Genomic DNA, 21,553 nt, shown 5'->3' on the forward strand with positions numbered 1-21,553 from the left:
AGGTCTGGACAGTGTAGGTCCTGACAGTGTAGGACCTGACAGTGTAGGCCCGGACAGTGTAGGCCCGGACACTGTAGGCCCAGACGCTGTAGGTCTGGAAGTGTAGGACCTGACAGTGTTGGCCCGGACAGTGTTTGCCCGGACGCTGTAGGTCTGGACAGTGTAGGACCTGACAGTGTAGGCCCGGACAGTGTATGCCCGGACAGTGTAGGCCCGGACAGTGTAAGCCCGGACAGTGTAGGCCTGGACAGTGTAGGCCCGGACAGTGTATGCCTGGGCGCTGTAGGAAAAAAACTGCAGATGCTGGTTAAAATTTGTGCCTTCCTGTTCCGGACAGTGTACGTCGAGACAGTATAGGTCCGGAGGCCCGGGTGCCGCCTAACGGAGGTTGTGTAGCAACCCGCCTCCCGGCCCGGGCGGCCGCCATTGGTGGGGCGGAGCACGCGGCCGCTGGCTGGGTGAGGTCACGTGGGGCGCGGGGCGGTGACGTCACCTTGTCCCGTATTTGGGAGTGAGATAGTTGGCAACCCTACTTATAACCTCCTGCATACGGTCAGAGAGTTGTGAATCTTAGAAGGCAGTGGACGCCAATTCTCTGAATGCATTCAAGAGAGAGCTGGATAGAGCTCTTAAGGATAGCGGAGTCAGGGGGGTATGGGGAGAAGGCATGAACGGGGTACTGATTGTGAATGATCAGCCATGATCACATTGAATGGCGGTGCTGGCTCGAAGGGCCGAATGGCCTCCTCCTGCACCTATTGTCTATTGTCTATTCTCCCCATTACCTCTGACACCCGTACTAATCAAGAATCTATCTATCTCTGCCTTAAACATTTCCACTGATTTGGCCTCCTCAGCCGTCTGTGGCAAAGAATCCCACAAAAGTAGCCCTTCATGTAACGCTTGCATTCCATGTCTTCCCATCCCTCTCCCATCCTCGTTCTCCGACTAGTTTCACTGTCCTCCTGATTCATTTTACCGTTTGTTTGCCTCGTTATCACCTTCCCCTCGGCCAACAACGATCCATTCTACATTTCCTGGATGGCCATCTGCTTTGATCTGTCGTTTTCACACCTTACCCTTCCTCATCTCTGTGTCTCCCTCTCCCCCCACTCTCAGTCTGAGGAAGGGTCTCGACCCGAAACGTCGCCCGCCTCTTCTCTCCAGAGGTGCCGCCCGTCCCGCTGAGTTACTCCGACATTTTGTGTCCGCCTTACGAGAGGGGGAATCAGGACTGAACAATCGGGAGGGACCGGGCCTTGTTGAAGGCCCCTCGATGTGGGGGTTGGGTGTGGGGTGGACTGGCAGAGACTGGGACCAGAGGTCACACCCTCAGAATTAAAGGGCGTTCCTCTCGGAAGGAGACGAGGCGGAATTTCGTTAGTCAGAGGGCGGTGAATCTGTGGGATTCTTTGCCACAGACGGCAGTGGAGGCCAAGTCAGTGGATATTTTACAGGCAGAGATCGACAGATTATTGATCGGTGCGGGTGTCAGGGGTGATGGGGAGAAGGCAGGAGAATGGGGTTGGGAGGGAGAGACAGATCAGCCATGATTGAATGGCGGAGTGGACTGGATGGGCCGAGTGGCCTAATTCTGCTGCTATCACTCATGACCTAATAGAAACATAGAAACATAGAAAATAGGTGCAGGAGTAGGCCATTCGGCCCTTCGAGCCTGCACCGCCATTCAATATGATCATGGCTGATCATCCAGCTCAGTAGCCTGTACCTGCCTTCTCTCCATACCCCCTGATCCCTTTAGCAAAAAGGGCCTCATCTAACTCCCTCTTAAATATTGCCAATGAACTGGCCTCAACTATCTAATGAAGCTATCTATCTTTCAGTGGGAGAGAGGAAAGGGTACTGACTGTAGACAAGCACGCTGGTTACGGAGAGGTCCTCTGTAGTGTTCTTCTCCCCCTGACATTTGAACAGGCCCTCGTCCTGGACGCCCACGGACAGAATCACCAGGGCCCCATCTTCAAGGACCTGAAACCTCTCCTTATCCACCGGCACCGACAACGCGGCGACCTCTTCCCAGCGTTCCGTGGATTTCGTTTTCTGCGGTGAACAAGCACAAAACAAGGGAGTATTAAAGACCGACGCAAGATGCCGGAGTAACTCAGCGGGACAGGCAGCATCTCCGGTCGAGAAGGAACGGGCGACGTTTCGGGTCCAGACTGATGTCGGGGGAGGGGGGCGGTACACAGATAAAATGTAGTCGGAGACAGTCAGACTGGTCGGAGAACTGGGAAGGAGGGAGGGGATGGAGAGAGAGGGAAAGCAAGGGCTACTTGAAGTGAGAGAAATTAAGGAGGATTAAGGAAGACATAGGAGCAGAATTAGGCCATTCGGCCCATCAGGCCTACTCCGCCATTTAATCATGGCTGATCTATCTCTCCCTCACAACCCCATTCTCCTGCCTTCTCCCCGTAACCCCTGACACCCGCACTGATCAAGAATCTATCTATCTCTGCCTTAAAAATAATCCACTGACTTGTGGCCTCCACAGCCTTCTGTGGCAAAGAATCCCACAGATTCACCGCCCTCTGGCTAAAGAAATTCATCCTAATCTCCATTCTAAAGGTGCGTCCTTTTATTCTGAGGCTGTGCCCTCTGGTCCCAGACTCTCCCACTAGTGGAAACATCCACTCTATCCAGGCCTTTCACTATTCGGTACGGTTCAAAGATTCCCCACCTCGCCCTTCAGAACTCCAGCGCGGTCACCCCTGAGCTTAAGCCTAGACCGCGGGATAGTCAGTAGCCCCAAGTCGGCCGACCTAAGGGACCTGGAGATAGAGTGGTGGGTTAGAAGATTTTTGATATGGGGGGGCAAGCCCGTTTAGGGCTTTGTATGTGAATAGGAGGAGCTTGAAGTTGATTCTGTACCGTACAGGGAGCCAGTGGAGAGAGGCCAGAATCGGGGTGATGTGGTCCCTTTTATGGGAACCCGTCAGGAGTCTCGCTGCGGCGTTTTGGACCAGTTGCAGGTGGGGCAGGGACGATTGGCTGATCCCAGTGTACAGGGAGTTGCAGTAGTCTAGGCGGGAGGAAATGAAATGCGTGGATCTTTTTTTCAATGTCGTCAAATTGGAGGAATGGTTTGATTTTAGCTATGGTACGAAGCTGGAAGAAGCTGCCTTTTACCACAGCGTTGACTTGCTTGTCAAATTTTAATGCAGAGTCAAATATCACGCCAAGGTTTTTGACATGCGGTTTGACTAGGGAGGATAGGCTTCGGGATAGGCTTTGATGGAGTCGGGGAGGGGGTGAATAGGATGACCTCAGACTTGCTCTCGTTTAGTTGAAGGACGTGCTGTGCCATCCAACATTTTATGTCCTCAAGGCAGTGCATGAGGCTGATTACATTTTGAGGCTTATTGTAAAGTACCAAAACACGGAGAGGTACAATTGAGGGACCAGAAGACATAGGAGCAGAATTAGGTTGAAAGACTAGAGCGACTAGGCTTGTATACACTGGAATTTAGAAGGATGAGAGGGGATCTTATCGAAACGTATAAGATTATTAAGGGGTTGGACACATTAGAGGCAGGAAACATGTTCCCAATGTTGGGGGAGTCCAGAACAAGGGGCCACAAAGTTTAAGAATAAGGGGTCGGCCATTTAGCTTTAAAAATATAACACCTATTACAATGAAACATCTTCCATTGGCACCAAAGGGACGACGGTGAGTGAGATGGGCCTAAAATTGTCGCGCTATCGTGTACCATTTTGGCTGTAGTTCAGGAACAAACAAACAAACAAACAAACAAGAGTTTTAGTATATAGATTAGGAAAAAACAGGTAGGGTTGGCTTCCACAGCCGTCTGTGGCAATGAATTCCACAGATTCACCAGCCTCTGACTAATGAAATTCCTCCTCATCTCCTTTCCAAAGGAACGTCCTTTAATTCTGAGGCTCTGTCCCTCTGGTCCTAGACTCTCCCACTAGTGGAATTCATTGCCACAGAAGGCTGTGGAGGCCAGGTCAATGGATATTTCAGTTTAGTTTAGAGATATAGCGCAGAAACAGGCCATTCGGCCCACCGAGTCCGCACCGACCAGCGATCCCAGCACATTAAGACTATCCTACACCCACTAGGGACCATTTATACTTATACCAAGCCAATTAACCGACAAACCTGCACGTCTTTGGAGTGTGGACCTGGAGTACTGTGTGCAGTTTTGGTCTCCAAATTTGAGGAAGGATATTCTTGCTATGGAGGGCGTGCAGCATAGGTTCACTAGGTTAATTCCCGGAATGGCGGGACTGTCGTATGTTGAAAGACTGGAGCGGCTAGGCTTGTATACACTGGAATTTAGAAGGATCAGAGGGGATCTTATCGAAACATATAAGATTATTAAGGGGTTGGACACGTTAGAGGCAGGAAACATGTTCCCGATGTTGGGGGAGTCCAGAACAAGGGGCCACAGTTTAAGAATAAGGGGTTAGTACGGAGATGAGGAAAAACTTTTTCAGTCAGAGAGTTGTAAATCTGTGGAATTCTCTGCCTCAGAAGGCAGTGGAGGCCAATTCTCTGAATGCATTCAAGAGAGAGCTGGATAGAGCTCTTAATGATAGCGGAGTCAGGGGGTATGGGGAGAAGGCAGGAACCGGGTACTGATTGAGAATGATCAGCCATGATCACATTGAATGGCGGTGCTGGCTCGAAGGACCAAATGGCCTCATCCTGCACCTATTGTCTATTGTATATTGTGGGAGGAAACCGAAGATCTCGGAGAAAACCCACGCAGGTCACGGGGAGAACGTACAAACTCCCTACAGGCAGCACCCGTAGTCGGGATCGAACCCGGGTCTCCGGCGCTGCAAGGCAGCAACTCTACCGCTGCGCCACCGTGCCGCCATTTTGTAAGGCGGAGATTGACTGATTCTTGATTACTACGGGTTTCAGGGGTTAAGGCAGAGATAGATAGATTCTTGATCAGTGCGGGTGTCAGGGGTTAGGGGGAGAAGGCAGGAGAATGTGGTCGAGAGGGAAAGGTACGTCAGTCATGATTGAATGGCGGAGTAGACCGGTTGGGTCGAATGGCCTAATTCTGCTCCAATCGCTTAAGAAAAGGCAAAACGTCACCTGAAAAGTCGTTTACCTGTAGCCATTGCACAGTCTGGACACTGTTCTGACGAGCTGAGGTACAGGGCAGCTGGAGTTTTCGCCCGAACGGAGCAACCAGTCTGAGGGGTGCACTTTCACTCTGCTCTGTTTGAAAGCAAGTTTAAAGCAGAGAAACGTAATTACATAGAAAACATAGAAAATAGGTGCAGGAGTAGGCCATTCGGCCCTTCGAGCCTGTACGCACCGCCATTCAATATGATCATGGCTGATCATCCAACTCAGTATCCCGTACCTGCCTTCTCTCCATACCCCCTGATCCCTTTAGCCACAAGGGCCACATCTAACTTCCTCTTAAATATAGCCAATGAACTGGCCTCAACTACCTTCTGTGGCAGAGAATTCCACAGATTCACCACTCTCTGTGTGGAAAAAACCCTTCTCATCTCGGGCCTAAAAGACTTCCCCCTTATCCTTAAACTGTGACCCCTTGTTCTGGACTTCCCCAACATCGGGAACAATCTTCCTGCATCTAGCCTGTCCAACCCCTTAAGAATTTTGTAAGTTTCTATAAGATCCCCCCTCAATCTTCTAAATTCCAGCGAGTAATTAGTCCCAATCACCACTCATTTACTTCAAGTCATCTATAACCAGTCTGAAGAAGGGTCTCGGCCCGATACGTCACCCATTCCTTCTCTCCAGTGACGCTGCCCGTCCCGCTGAGTTACTCCAGCACTTTGTGTCTATCCTCGGTGTAAACCAGCATCTGCAGTTCCTTCCTGCACACATATTGTGTAACACTTTCACTGCGCGACTGAATCTCACTTCCTGCGAACAACTGCTTTAGTTTAGTTTAGTTTAGTGTAGAGATACGGCGCGGAAACGGGCCCTTCGGCCCACCTCGTCCGTGCCGCCCAGCGATCCCCGCACACTAGCACCATCCTACACACACTGGGGACAACTTACAACCTTTACCGAAGCCAGTTAACCGACAAACCCGCAGGTCTTTGGAGTGTGGGAGGAAACCGGAGCGCCCGGAGAAAACCCACGCAGGTCACGGGGAGAACGTGCAAACTCCGTATGGAGTGGGATGGGAAGTAAGGGTATGTGGTGGGGTGTGGGAGCAGGGATGGAGAATGGGAACGGGAGCAGACACATGGAATAATCTCAGGGGCGGGGATACAGAGAGAAGGGACGGGAGGGAAACGGAAAGGGATGAGGAACGGGAATACAGAGCAGGTTCAGGAACAGCCAGGTGGGGTGGGATTGCGAACAGGATTATGGATCGGCGACGAGCAGGACCAGGAGCAGGGATTGGGAATGGGATTGGGAGCGGGGAATCGAAGTGGGATCGGGAGCAGGGGAGACGGAGCGGGATTGGGAACATGGTGTAGGAAGCAGGGATCGGGAGCAGGGATTCGAAGTGGGATCGGGAGCAGGGGAGACGGAGCGGGATTGGGAACAGGGATAGGAAGCGGTGATCGGGAATGGCGACGGGCAGGACCAGGAGCAGGGAGATGGAACGGGATCGGGAACAGGGTGTGGGAAGCGGGGATCGGGAGCAGGGATTTGAAGCGGGATTGGGCACGGGTTTATGGATCGGGAATGGCGACGTGCAGGACCAGGAACACGGAATGGGGCAGGGGGACGAAATGGGATCAGGAACGGGGTATATGGAGTGGGTTCAGGGGCTCGGCAGTGGCAAGGATCGGCGTTAGAGAGCAGGGACTTGTAAACTCAGAGCGGAACTAACAGGGGGAACGTACAAACTCCGCACAGACAGCAGCCCCAGTCAGGATGGAACCCGACTCTCTGACGCCGTGAGGCATCGACTCTCCCACTGCGCCACCGTGCCGACCCTTGACCTGAATTGCCTTCCGTGTAACACAGTCATCAACGCATTTCTCGTGGAAACTGGTGTGTCGTGGTCTTTCAGGCAGGACCGAGCGGCCTTGGACAGAGCAGGGGACTTGCACAGTCCGACCTTCGCATGTGGGAACTTTCACAGTTGGAGCGCCCTGTGAGGTTTATTTTATCTCCAGTTTAGTTCAAAGATACAGCGCGGAAACAGGCCCCATCGGCCCACCGAGTCCGCGCCGACCAGCGATCCCCGCACATTCACACTATCCCACACGCACTCGGGACAATTTAAATTTTCTACACCGCCAATCAACCTACAATCCTGCACGCCTTTGGAGTGTGGGAGGGGGGGAGGAAACCGAAAATCTTGAAAAAAGCCCACGCGAGTAACGGGGAGAAAGTACAAATTCCATACAGACAGCACCCGTAGTCGGGATCGAACCCGGGTCTCCGGCTTTGTAGGCGCTGTGAGGCAGCAACTCTACCACTGCGCCCGGACACTGTAGCACCGGACACTGTAGGCCTGGACACTGTAGGCCCGGACACTGTAGGCCTGGACACTGTAGGCCCGGACACTGTAGGCCTGGACACCGTAGCCCCGGATACTGTAGGTCCGGACACTGTAGGCCTGGACACTCTAGCCCCGGACACTCTAGCCCCGGACACTGTAGGCCCGGAAACGGTAGGCCTGGACACTGTAGGCCCGGACACTGTAGGCCCGGACACTGTAGGCCTGGACACCGTAGCCCCGGATACTGTAGGCCCGGACACTGTAGGCCTGGACACTCTAGCCCCGGGCCTACAGTGTCCGGGCCGATTGTCCAGGCTACACTGTAGGCCGGACAGTGTTGGCCCAGACACTGTAGCCTGGACAATCGGCCCGGACACTGTAGGCCCGGACACTCTAGGCCTGGACAGTGTAGGCCCGGAGTGTAGGCCCGGGGGCCACTGTAGTCCCGGACAGTGTAGGCCCTGAGGCCCAGGCGCCGCCTAAAGGAGGTTGAGTAGCAAACCGACTCCCGGTCCGGGCGGCCGCCATTAGTGGAGCGGGAGCACGTGGCCGCTGGCTGGGTGAGGTCACGTGGGGGCGCGGGGCGGTGACGTCACCTTTTGTCCCTTATTTGGGAGTGAGAAAGTTGGCAACCCTAGTGGTGAGTCAGGGGCATGAGAGAATGCTGCAGATGGCAGGGCTGATAGGTGCAGCCTTCCACAGCTGCTTGGGTGGCGTGGGAGGGAGATATCGGACAGGCATCTCGGCTGAGTCTCTCTCCCTTTGATGGAAGAGATTGCGGGCGACTCTAGCTGGTACTGACATGCCCAGCCCCTCCTCATACCGAATTCGGAGCATTGTGAGCAATCTTTGGCCCCATATTATTTGGTTTAATTTAGAGCCACAGGACGGAAATAAGCCCTTCGGCTCTCCGATTCCGTACCCACCCAGCTGTTGCCAGGCAACTGAACCATCCTACCACAACCAGAGAGCAGTGCTGAACTACCATCTACCTCATTGGTGACCCTCGGACTATCCTTGATCGGACTTTGCTGGCTTTACCTCGCACTGAACGTTATTCCCTTACACTGTACACTGTAAGTGGCTCGGTTGTAATCATGTACTGTCTTTCTGCTGACTGGAAAGTTTTTCACTGTACCTCGCTCGGTACACGTGACAACAATCTAAACAGTACCGACCGGCGATCCCCGCACATTAACACTACCCGACGCGCACTAGGGAAAATTGTACATTTATACCAAGCCAATTAACTTACAAACCTGTAGGAGTGTGGGTGGAAGCCGAAGATCTTGGAGAAAAACCCAGCGCAGGTCACGGGGAGAACGTACGAACTCCGTACAGATAGCGCCTGGTAGTCAGGATCGAACCCGAGTCTCTGGCGCTGTGAGGCAGCAACTCTACCGCTGCGCCACCGTTAATTTTTTTCTTTTTAAAGAAAAAACGTTTTCTTCTAATGCTTTTACAATTGAAAAAGTTACTGGAGAGGATGTACAAGTTGTCAGGTAGATGCAATAATGCTGGAGTGAATCAGCGGGTCAGGCAGCATCTTTGGGAGAGAAGGAATGGGTGACGTTTCGGGTCGAGACAGTTCTGAACGAGGGTCTCGACCGGAAACGTCACCCATTCCTTCTCCCCTGAGATGCTGCCTGACCCGCTGAGTTACTCCGGCATTTTGTGTCTACCTTCGATTTGTACATCCTCGCCAGTAACGTCAATTTTCCCTACAAAGTGTCAGGGATCACTGTCTCAAGAGAGTTGATGGCCAAGGTTAGTTTGACCATTGCCATCTTCACATTGGGCTTGGAGTGTGTAGACTAGACTACTGACCGGATCTCAGTCAGCCCCTACTTTAACTTTAAACAAATTCAAAACCCTCAGTACAAAATATACACCGATGAGCCAAAACATCATGACCACTGACAGGCGAAGTGAATAACATTGGTTATCTTGTTACAATGGCAGCTGTCAAGGGGTGGGATATATTGGGCAGCAAGCGAACAGCCAGATCTTGAAGTTGACGCGTTGGATGCAGGAGTAAAGACCTGAGCGACTTTGACAAGGGCCAAGTTGTTCTGGCCAGACGACTGGGTCAGAGCGTCTGTGAAACGGCAAGGCTTGTGGGGTGCCGCTAAAGGATCTGCAGCTAGTGTTTTGGTGCTAGATACCACAGGACACCTTCAGGGGTCTTGTAGAGTCCGTGCCTCGGTGGGTCGGCGCTGTTTTGGCGGCACACGGAGGACCAACAGCATATTAGGCGGGTGGTCATAATGTTTTGGCTCGTCAGTGTATGTTTATATACACTTCTAACCTAAATTACAATCCTATCCCAACATCTATATACTAAAGCTCTCGTTTGTTTGTTTGTTTGTTCCTGGACTACAGCCAAAACGGTGCACGATAGCGCGACAATTTTAGGCCCACCTTACTCACCGTCGTCCCTTTGGAGCCAATGGAAGAAGTTTCATTGAAATCGGTGTTATATTTTTAAAGTTATTCACATTTTAAAGTTTAAATCTATCTCCTAGGGAGGGAGGGGGGAGGGAGGAGGATGGAGGGAGGGAAGGAGGGGGGGAGGAGGGAGGATTTTTTTTTGATTTAGAGATACAGTGCGTAAACATGCCCTTCGGCCCACCGAGTCCGCGCCGCCCAGCGATCCCCGCACATTAACACTATCCTACACCCACTAGGGACAATTTTTACATTTACCCAGTCAATTAACCTACAAACCTGTACGTCTTTGGAGTGTGGGAGGAAACCGAAGATCTCGGAGAAAACCCACGCAGGTCACGGGGAGAACGTGCAAACTCCGTACAGACGGCGCCCGTAGTCAGGATCGAACCTGAGTCTCCGGCGCTGCATTCGCCGTAAGGCGGCAACTCTACCGCTGCGCCACCGTGCTGCCGATAAGGGGGGTTGAGGGGGATGGAGTGGGTGGGGAGGGGAAGGGAGAGGGGAAGGGGAGGTGGGAGGGGGAGGGGAGGGGGGAAGGGGGGAAGGGGGGAGGAGAGGGTGCTGCACCAATGCAGGAGAGGTTTGGGCCCAACGGGTCCACTTGGTCTAGTATATATTTAATTCCAATCTTGATTGTAACCTCAACCTTAAACTTATTCTCATTCTAATCGTAATACTACTTCAACACTATCCCCAACCCCAAATTCTAACTCTATTCTGAATACCGAAACACCAAAGATAGACACAAAATGTTGGAGTAGCTCGGCGGGACAGGCAGCATCTCTGGAGAGAAGGGACGGGTGACGTTTCGGGTCGGGACCCTTCATCATTCCTTCCCTCCAGAGATGCTGCCTGTCCCGCTGAGTTACTCCTGCATTTAGGGTCTATCAAAGAACAGCAGATGCTGGTTGATGCACAAAAGGACACACAAAATGCCGGAGGAACTCAGCAGGTCAGGCAGCATCTCGGGAGAACATGGATAGGTGATGTTTCGGGTCGAGTCAGGAGAAACATGGGCTGTACCGTGTTCTCCAGAGATGCTGCCTGACCTGCTGAGTCCGACGAAGGGTCTCGACCCGAAACGTCACCCATTCCTTCTCTCCCGAGATGCTGCCTGACCCGCTGAGTCCGAAAAAGGGTCTCGACCCGAAACGTCACCCATTCCTTCTCTCCCGAGACGCTGAGTTACTCCAGCATTTTATATAATATAGGAAAATAACTGCAGATGCTGGTACAAATCGAAGGTATTTATTCACAAAACGCTGGAGTAACTCAGCAGGTCAGGCAGCGACTCAGGCGAGAAGGAATGGGCGACGTTTTGGGTCGAGACCCTTCTTCAGACTGACCCTTCTTCAGACTCCAGCATTTTATGTCGTTTTGTTGAGCAATCCTGATGTAAACCAAAATCAACTGCTACATAAAAGGGAAATAGGCACAAAATGCTGGAGTAGGAAAATAACTGCAGATGCTGGTAAAAAAAATCGAAGGTATCTCAAAATGCTGGAGTAACTCAGCGGGACAGGCAGCAACTCAGGAGAGAAGGAATGGGTGACGTTTCGGGTCGAGACCCTTCTTCAGACCGATGTGCTGAATGCTGGAGTAACTCAGCGGGACAGGCAGCATCTCAGGAGAGAAGGAATGGGTGACGTTTCGGGTCGAGACCCTTCTTCAGACCGATGTGCTGAATGCTGGAGTAACTCAGCGGGACAGGCAGCATCTCAGGAGAGAAGGAATGGGTGACGTTTCGGGTCGAGACCCTTCTTCAGACCGATGTGCTGAATGCTGGAGTAACTCAGCGGGTCAGGCAGCATCTCAGGGGAGAAGGAACAGGTGAGACACTTCTTCAGTCTGGGGAACGGTGTGGACACCGTTCCCCAGACTGAAGAAGTGTCTCACCTGTTCCTTCTCTCCAGAGATGCTGCCTGTCCCGCTGAGTTACTCCAGCGCTTTCCCCAGCATCTCCAGCATCTCCAGTTCCGCCCTGCACAAAGGGGAAACAGTCGGGCATTGACAGCGTGGTGCTTACCTTGGGCAGAGGCGGGAGGAACACAGACTGAGACGAGCAGAGCACAGATCAGGGCAGGAGCGGAGGCCATGCTGAGAGGCACCGAGGAGCGAGGAGCTTGCCGTGTGTTTGCACAGTGTTGCAATCTGCATTTTCACTGCCCCTTATCAGCCGGAACTCCTGCAGACTGTGGAGCCTGGCACGGCAGCCCCTGTGCTCGTTAACCCTTTCCTCGCCGAATCAAACTCTCTCATAGAAACATAGAAAATAGGTGCAGGAGTAGGCCATTCGGCCCTTCGAGCCTGTACGCACCGCCATTCAATATGATCATGGCTGATCATCCAACTCAGTATCCTGTACCTGCCTTCTCTCCAGGTGTCTTTTCACCTTCTGGACCAGGCTTCCCTGTGAGAAATTCTTGATAGAGAATTCTTGATAGAAACATAGAAAATAGGTGCAGGAGTAGGCCATGGCTGATCATCCAACTCAGTATCCCGTACCTGCCTTCTCTCCATACCCCCTGATCCCTTTAGCCACAAGGGCCACATCTAACTCCCTCTTAAATATAGCCAATGAACTGGCCTCAACTATCTTCTGTGGCAGAGAATTCCACAGATTCACCACTCTCTGTGGGAAAAAAAACTTTCTCATCTCGGTCCTAAAAGACTCCCCCCTTATCCTTAAACTGTGACCCCTTGTTCTGGACTTCCCCAACATCGGGAACAATCTTCCTGCATCTAGCCTGTCCAACCCCTTAAGAATTTTGTAAGTTTCTATAAGATCCCCCCTCAATCTTCTAAATTCCAGTGAGTACAAGCCGAGTCTATCCAGTTTTTCTTCATATGAAAGTCCTGCCATCCCAGGAATCAATCTGGTGAACCTTCTCTGTACTCCCTCTATGGCAAGAATGTCTTTCCTCAGATTAGGAGACCAAAACTGTACGCAATACTCCAGGTGTGGTCTCACCAATGCCCTGTACAACTGCAGCAGAACCTCCCTCCTCCTATACTCAAATCCCCTCGCTATGAATGCCAACATACCATTGGCTTTCTTCACTGCCTGCTGCACCTGCATGCCTACTTTCAATGACTGGTGTACCACGACACCCAGGTCTCGTTGCATCTCCCCTTCTCCTAATCGGCCACCACCTTTGCACTTCACCACCTTCGATGTAAACCAGCATCTGCAGCTCCTTCAAGAAAGTTAGATTTACTTCTTCGGACCAAAGGGACCAAGGGATATGGGGGGGAAAAATCAGGAACGGGGTACTGATTTTGGACGATCAGCCACGATCGTATTGACCCTTGATCATATTCTCCCCGTGACCGCGTGGGTTTTCCCCGGGTGCTCTGGTTTCCCCCCACACTCCAAAGTCATGCAGGTTAATTGGCATTGGTAAAGATTGTAAATTGTCCGTAGTGCGTGCGGGATAGGGGAGTGCGGGGGTCGATGGTCGGCGTGGATTCGAAGGGCCGAATGGCCTACTCCTGCACCTATTTTTCTATGTTTCTTTGTTTCTATGTTTCCTATATATATTTTTTTAACACTTTCGCTGGACAACTGATTGTCACTTCAAAATGGAGGGACCGATTTCGTTTTGCCTGAAGGGTCTCGACCCGAAACGTCACCCATTCCTTCTCTCCAGAGATGCTGCCCGTCCCGCTGAGTTACTCCAGCATTTTGTGTCTATTTTCAGTTTAGTTCAGTTTAGTTTCGAGATACAGTGCAGAAACAGTCCCTTCGGCCCATCGGATCCACGCCGACCATTGATCCCCACACACTAGCACTGTCCTATACGCACGAGGGACAATTTACAATCTTTACCAAAGCCAATTAACCTGCATGACTTTGGAGTGTGGGAGGAAACCAGAGCACCCAGGGAAAACCCACGCAGTCACAGGGAGAACGTGTAAACTCAGTGCAGATGAAGGGTTGCCAACTTCCTTGCTCCCAAATAAGGGACAAGGTGACGTCACCGCCCCGCGCCCCACGTGAGCTCACCCAGCAGCCAGTGGCTACGTGCTCCCGCTCCACCAATGGCGGCCGCCCAGGCCGGGAGGCGGGTGGCTAGGCAACCTCCGTTAGGCGGCGCCCGGGCCTACACTGTCCGGGATTACATCGCCGCCCGGCAACGGTGGCGCAGCGGTAGAGTTGCTGCCTTACAGCGAATGCAGCGCCGGAGACCCAGGTTCGGTCCCGACTACGGGTGCTGTCTGTGCGGAGTTTGTGCGTTCTCCGCGTGGGTTTTCTCCCGAGATCTTCGTTTTCCTCCCACACTCCAAAGACGTGCAGGCTTGTAGGTTAATTGGCCTGGTAAATGTAAACAAATTGTCCCAAGTGGGTGTAGGATAGTGTTAGTGTGCGGGGATCGCTGGTCGACGCGGACACGGTGGGCCGAAGGGCCTGTTTCCGCGCTGTATCCCTAAACTTAAAGTAGTCCTTCCTTTCCCTCTCTCTCCGTCCCTCCCCCACCTCTAGTTCTTTGCCCAGTTTCACTGTCCTCCTGATTAAATTTTACTGTTTTTACGCCTCGTTGCCTCAGCTAACAATGAACCATTCTACATTTCCTTATTCACAAAATGCTGGAGTAACTCAGCAGGACAGGCAGCATCCCAGGAGAGAAGGAATGGGTGACGTTTCGGGTCGAGACCCTTCTTCAGACCTATTCTACATTTCCTTGATCACCCTCTGCTTTGATCTGTCGTTTTCACGCCTTACCCTTCCATATCTCTGTGTCTCCCTCGCCCCTGACTCTCAGTCTGAAGAAAGGGTCTCGACCCCAAACGTCGCCCATTCCTTCTCTCCAGAGACGCTGCTTGTCCCGCTGAGTTACTCCGGCATTTTGTGTCCAAAGTCCATCGTCTCTTTTTTTGCTCTGGTTTATTTGCACCCACATGTTTAGACCGTGATGTTGTACCCTTATTGTCTTGATGTGTTTATGCTTTATTCTTAATTGTTAACTGTATGTTTGTGTTGTCATTTGTGAGCGGAGCACCAAGGCACATTCCTTGTATGTGCATATACTTGGCCAATAAACCTATTCATTCATTGATTCATTGATTGATTCATTCAATCATTCATCTTCGGCTTAAACCAGCATCTGCAGTTCCTTCCTGCACAGTGATGAGCCTTCTCCGGGCAAGCCTCCAAGGCGGTTTCTTTATAGACAATAGACAATAGGTGCAGGAGGAGGCCATTCGGCCCTTCGATCCAGCACCGCCATTCAATGTGATCATGGCTGATCATTCTCAATCAGTACCCCGTTCCTGCCCTCTCCCCATACCCCCTTACTCCGCTATCCTTAAGAGCTCTATCTAGCTCTCTCTTGAAAGCATTCCGAGAATTGGCCTCCACTGCCCTCTGAGGCAGAGAATTCTAGTTTTATGATTGTGCTCACCCAGGTAGCAAATATTTACTTCAGCCGTGAGTTTAATTGCCGAGGTTTTATTGCGTTACTGTTTTTCAACTGTTTCCCACAATGATTGTCTTTGTCTTCAAGATCCTGCAATCATTAAAATAGAAATGCAAACTGTTCAGAGCCTGCTGCAGCATGATTTAAGAAGTTCCGTCGGGCCAAATATTTAAACAGGGTGTTGATCTATTTATGTGGTCACTGCTGATGCTGCTATTCCAAGGGCCAGCTCTCCAGTCTGTGATTTCCCGAGGTTCACAGAATCCTCACTTCACAGGTTATCGGAGTAGAATTAGGCCATTCGGCCCATCGTGTCCACTCCGCCATTCAGTCACGGCTGATTTAGATTTAGAGATAAAGCGCGGAAACAGGCCCTTGGGCTCACCGAGTCCGCGCCGCCCAGTGATCCCCGCACATTAATACTATCCTACACACACTAGGGACTTTTTAAAAAACATTTTACCCAGTCAATTAACCTACATACCTGCACGTCTTTGGAGTGTGGGAAGAAACCGAAGATCTTGGAGAAAACCTACGCAGGTCACGGGGAGAACGTACAAACTCCGTACAGACGGCGCCCGTAGTCAGGATCGAACCCGGGTCTCCGGCGCTGCATTCGCTGTAAGGCGGCAACTCTACCGCCGCGCCACCATTGCTGCAGTTTAATCAATGGGCGGCACGGTGGCGCAGCGGTAGAGTTGCCGCCTCACAGCGGCAGAGACCCGGGTTCGACCCTGACCACGGGTGGTGTCCGTGCGGAGTTTGTACGTCCTCCCCGTTTTACCTCCATGGCTTTCCTCCCACACTCCAAAGACGGACAGGTTGAATAGACAATAGACAATAGGTGCAGGAGGAGGCCATTCGGCCCTTCGAGCCAGCACCGCCATTCAATGTGATCATGGCTGATCATTCTCAATCAGTACCCCGTTCCTGCCCTCTCCCCATACCCCCTGACTCCGCTATCCTTAAGAGCTCTATCCAGCTCCCTCTTGAATGCATTCAGAGAATTGGCCTCCACTGCCTTCTGAGGCAGAGAATTCCACAGATTGACAACTCTCTGACTGAGAAAGTTTTTCCTCATCTCCGTTCTAAATGGCCCACCCCTTATTCTTAAACTGTGGTTTGCAGATTAATTGGCTTGGCATCGATGTAAAATTGTCCCTAGTTTGTGCGGGACAGTGTTAAGAGTGCGGGGATCGCTGTTCGGGGCGGACTCGGTGGGCCGAAGGGCCTGTTCCGGCACTGCATCTCTGAACTAAACTAAGACAACAATTTCATTCAGGTGAATCACCGTGGCAGCCCAAGGCTGGGTCTGGCAGAGGATACAATTTTGTTTATTCACAAAATGCTGGAGTAACTCAGCAGGTCAGGCAGCATCTCGGGAGAGAAGGAATGGGTGACGTTTCGGGTCGAGACCCTTCTTCAGACTGAAGAAGGGTTTCGACCCGAAACGTCACCCATTCCTTCTCTCCCGAGATGCTGCCTGACCTGCTGAGTTACTCCAGCAGTTTGTGAATAAATACCTTCGATTTGTACCAGCATCTGCAGTTATCTTCTTATACAATCTTGTTTGCTCATTATGTACAAGTGTTCGTGATTACTGCGAAGTTTCACAATGCGGATGCCACAATGCGTTGTGACTTGTTCCACAGATCGTATGGTTCATGGCACTTTGAGGAATGAGCTGTGGAGCAGTCTCATTCCTATCCCACATGCTTTGGAAATATAAACTATTTAATCTCACTGAACACGCGTCTACCTTTTCAAAAAACGGTAAACAATTTTTTTTTTAAAGAGTCTGAAGAAGGGACTCGACCCGAAACGCCACCCATTCCTTCTCTCCAGAGATGCTGCCTGACCCGCTGAGTTACTCCAGCATTTTGTGTCTATCTTCGGTTTAAACCAGCATCTGCGGTTCTTTCCTACAGATTTTTGTTGGACATATCTTCAACTCAGGGACAGCTGCACCAGTTTCACTCTACATTCTTGCCAGCAGCAAGTTCAGTTTAGTTTAGTTTAGAGATACAGCGCGGAAAGAGGCCCTTCGGCCCACCGGGTCCGCGCCGACCAGCGATCCCCGCACACTAACACTATCCTACACACACTAGGGACAATTTACATTTATACCAACCCAATTAACCTACATACCTGTACGCCTTTGGAGTGTGGGAGGAACCCGAAGATCTCGGAGAAAGCCCACGCAGGTCACGGGGAGAACGTACAAACTCCGTACAGGCAGCGCCCGTAGTCGGGATGGAACCCGGGTCTCCGGCGCTGTGAGGCAGCAACTCTACCGCTGCGCCACCGTGCCGCATTTGCGAGCACCAGGTTTAGCTTATTATTGTCGCGTATATTGAGGTACAGGGAAAAGCTTTTGTTTGCATGCGATCCAGTCAAAGAGAGGACTTGTACGTGAATACAATCATGTACAGTGGCTGAATGGGCAGCACGGTGGCGCAGCGGTAGAGTTGCCGCCTCACGGCGCCAGGGTCCCGGTTTCTATCCTGACCACGGGTGCTGTCTGTACGGAGTTTGTACGTTCTCCCCGTGACCTGCGTGGGTTTTCTCCGGTTTCCTCCCACACAGGTTTGTCCGTACAGGTTTGTAGGTTAATTGGCTTAGTATAATTTTAAATTGTGCTTAGTGTGTGTAGGATAAAGTTAGCATGTAGAGATCGCTGGTCGGCGCGGACTCGGTGACCCTCGGACTATCCTTGATCGGACTTTGCTGGCCTAACCTTGCACTAAACGTTATTCCCTTATCATGTATCTGTACATTGTAAATGGATTGATTGTAATCGTGCGTTGCCTTTCCGCTGACTGGTTAGCACGCAACAAAAGCTTTTCACTGTACCTCGCGACACGTGACAATAAACTAAACTGAGACTATTGCCACATGTGCCGAGGTAGTGAAAAGCTTTTGTTGTGCGCTAACCAGTCAGCAGAAACATAGAAACATAGGTGCAGGAGTAGGCCATTCGGCCCTTCGAGCCAGCACCGCCATTCAAAATGATCATGTTGGGGGAGTCGAGAACCAGGGGCCACAGTTTAAGAATAAGGGGTAGGGCATTTAGAACGGAGATGAGGAAAAACTTTTTCAGTCAGAGAGTTGTGAATCTGTGGAATTCTTTGCCTCAGAAGGCAGTGGAGGCCAATTCTCCGAATGCATTCAAGGGAGAGCTAGATAGAGCTCTTAAGGATAGCGGAGTCAGGGGGTATGGGGAGAAGGCAGGAACGGGGTACTGATTGTGGACGATCAGCCATGATCACATTGAATGGCGGTGCTGGCTCGAAGGGCCGAATGGCCTCCTCCTGCACCTATGTTTCTGCTGACTGGTTAGCGCGCAACAAAAGCTTTTCACTGTACCTCGGCACATGTGGCAATAGTCTCAGTTTAGTTTATTGTCACGTGTCGCGAGGTACAGTGAAAAGCTTTTTGTTGCGTGCTAACCAGTCAGCGGAAAGGCAACGCACGATTACAATCAATCCATTTACAATGTACAGATACATGATAAGGGAATAACGTTTAGTGCAAGGTTAGGCCAGCAAAGTCCTATCAAGGATAGTCCGAGGGTCACCAATGAGGTGGATAGTAGTTCAGCACTGCTCTCTGGTTGTGGTGGGATGGTTCAGTTGCCTGATCCAAAATGGCGGCGCTGCCATAGCAGCTGCGGCTTACCTGCGGTCCATTTGTCTTTGTGTTTTTGTTGTTTTTTTGTCTTAATTATAGTTGTGATGTGGTGTTTTTGTGTTTGTGTACTATGTGTGTATGTGGGGGGGTGGGGGGAAACTGTAAAATTGTAAATAGGTGTCCCTTCCGAACGGAGACCCGACCTTTGTTTTCTGGGTGTTGTCTCCGTTCCTGCTGCGGCCTACCATCGGCCCAACTCCTGGAGCTGGCGGCCTCCAGGGCTCTGGTTCGCTGAGCCCGCGGACCGGACTTACCATCACCGGAGCCGGCCGTCCTCTGAGGCTGCGGGAGCAGCTGCGACTCGCCTTAGGCTCGGGCCGCGTGGATGCCGACATCGGGAGCTCCGGCAGCAGCAGCGTGTTCGCCCGCTGGGGCTTGGGTCGCGGACATTTCACCGTCCGGCGCGGCCTAAAATATGCCGCGGGATGTTTCTCTGCTGGGCGGGGGCTTCAATGTCGGGAGCTACGACCGCCCCGACGTGCAGCAACAGCAGCAGCACCAGCGTGTTCGCCCACCCGGATCGGACTTATCATCGGTGGAGCCGGCCGTCTTCGGAGGCTGCGGGAGCGGCTGGGACTCGCCTTGGGCCGGCCCGCTGCGGACCATCCGGCGCGGCCTCCAACCACAACAACCTGACCGCGGGAGAAGACGGCAGGAGAAGGGAAAGACATTGTGGCCTTCCATCACAGTGAGGAGAGGACTGGAGGAGACTCACTGTGATGGATGTTTCTTTGATGGATGTTTCTTTTTTTTGTGTGTTTTTGGGGTTGTGTAATTTTAATGCCTATTTAATGCTTTTATTGTTGGACCGTGGGTGACTGAATTTCGTCCAATATTGGATGACAAATAAAGCTATCTTGAATCTTGAATCTTGAATCTTGAATAACAGCCGGGAAGAAACTGCCCCTGAATCTGGGTGTGCGTTTTCACATCAATCTAAACTGTGCATGGTCCTAATTCTGCTCCTGTCACTGAAGAACTTATAAACCTCTGAACCCACAGCTGTGTAAGATCTGTATTGATGAACTTTAAGTGGCTGTAGTTTCAGTCGAAATTGAGATAATCTTCCCATATTCATTTACCCGAGGAAGGGTCTCGACCCGAAACGTCACCCATTCCTTCTCTCCAGAGATGACAATAGACAATAGACAATAGACAATAGGTGCAGGAGTAGGCCATTCAGCCCTTCGAGCCAGCACCGCCATTCAATGCGATCATGGCTGATCACTATCAATCAGTACCCCGTTCCTGCCTTCTCCCCATACCCCCTCACTCCGCTATCCTCAAGAGCTCTATCCAGCTCTCTCTTGAAAGCATCCAACGAACTGGCCCCCACTGCCTTCTGAGGCAGAGAATTCCACACCTTCACCACCCTCTGACTGAAAAAGATCTTCCTCATCTCCGTTCTAAATGGCCTACCCCTTATTCTCAAACTGTGGCCCCTTGTTCTGGACTCCCCCAACATTGGGAACATGTTATCTGCCTCTAATGTGTCCAATCCCCTAATTATCTTATATGTTTCAATAAGATCCCCCCTCATCCTTCTAAATTCCAGTGTATACAAGCCCAATCGCTCCAGCCTTTCAACATACGACAGTCCCGCCATTCCGGGAATTAATCTAGTGAACCTACGCTGCACGCCCTCCATAGCAAGAATATCCTTCCTCAAATTTGGAGACCAAAACTGCACACAGTACTCCAGGTGCGGTCTCACCAGGGCCCGGTACAACTGTAGAAGGACCTCTTTGCTCCTATACTCAACTCCTCTTGTTACGAAGGCCAACATTCCATTGGCTTTCTTCACTGCCTGCTGCCCGACCCGCTGAGTTACCCCAGCATTTTGTGTCCACCTTCATCTTAAACCTATCTCTTTGATCAATCTTTGGCCTTTCATCTTTTATGACTCTGTCATATTTGCTCAGTTATGTTATCGTCAAATGTCCTTTGATCATTTTGTTATGTTGAGGGTGATTCACAAATTCACATTAATTTTGCTTATCGGCTCAGTTTGTGACCGGCTTTGTCTAATATCTTTGCAGACTTTCATCAACATCACTCCAGCTATGACAGATGTGGAGATACCATCATCGTAGAGTGATACAGCGTGGAAACAGGCCCATAGGCCCACCTTGCCCACACCGGCCCAACATGTCCCATCTACACTAGTCCCACCTGCCCGTGCTTGGTCCATATCCCCCCAAACCTGTCCTATCCATGTACCTGTCCAACTGCTTCTTAAACGTTGGGTTAATCCCGGCCTCAACTACCTCCTCTGGCAGCTCGTTCCACACACCCACCGCCCTCTGTGTGAAAAAGATACCCCTCAGATTCCTATTAAATCTTTTCCACTTCACCTCGAACCTTTATCCTCTGGTCCTCGATTCCCCTACTCTGGGCAAGAGACTCTGTGCGTCGACCCGATCTATTCCTCTCATGATTTTGTACACCTCTATAAGATCTCCCCTCATCCTCCTGCGCTCCAAGGAATAGAGACCCAGCCTGCTCAACCTCACACCCTCTAGTCCTGGCAACATCCTCGTAAATCTTCTCTGT

At 51.4% G+C, this 21,553-nt stretch overlaps 1 protein-coding gene across 1 annotated transcript in view; it reads right to left on the reverse strand.

Annotated features, from left to right (window-relative positions):
• LOC144602729 (advanced glycosylation end product-specific receptor-like) overlaps positions 1 to 21,553 on the reverse strand; it is a 98,868-nt gene that overhangs the window by 31,939 nt on the left and 45,376 nt on the right. The window contains exons 2-3 of the mRNA XM_078415867.1: positions 5,109 to 5,218; positions 1,869 to 2,061 (exon numbers count right to left, since the gene is read on the reverse strand). Coding sequence (XP_078271993.1) covers positions 1,869 to 2,061; positions 5,109 to 5,218 — 303 coding nt within the window. The remainder of the gene's footprint in view (positions 1 to 1,868; positions 2,062 to 5,108; positions 5,219 to 21,553) is intronic.

The sequence above is a fragment of the Rhinoraja longicauda genome, chromosome 19 (genome assembly GCF_053455715.1).
Source record: "Rhinoraja longicauda isolate Sanriku21f chromosome 19, sRhiLon1.1, whole genome shotgun sequence".
In the NCBI taxonomy this organism is placed as follows: Eukaryota; Metazoa; Chordata; class Chondrichthyes; order Rajiformes; family Arhynchobatidae; genus Rhinoraja; species Rhinoraja longicauda.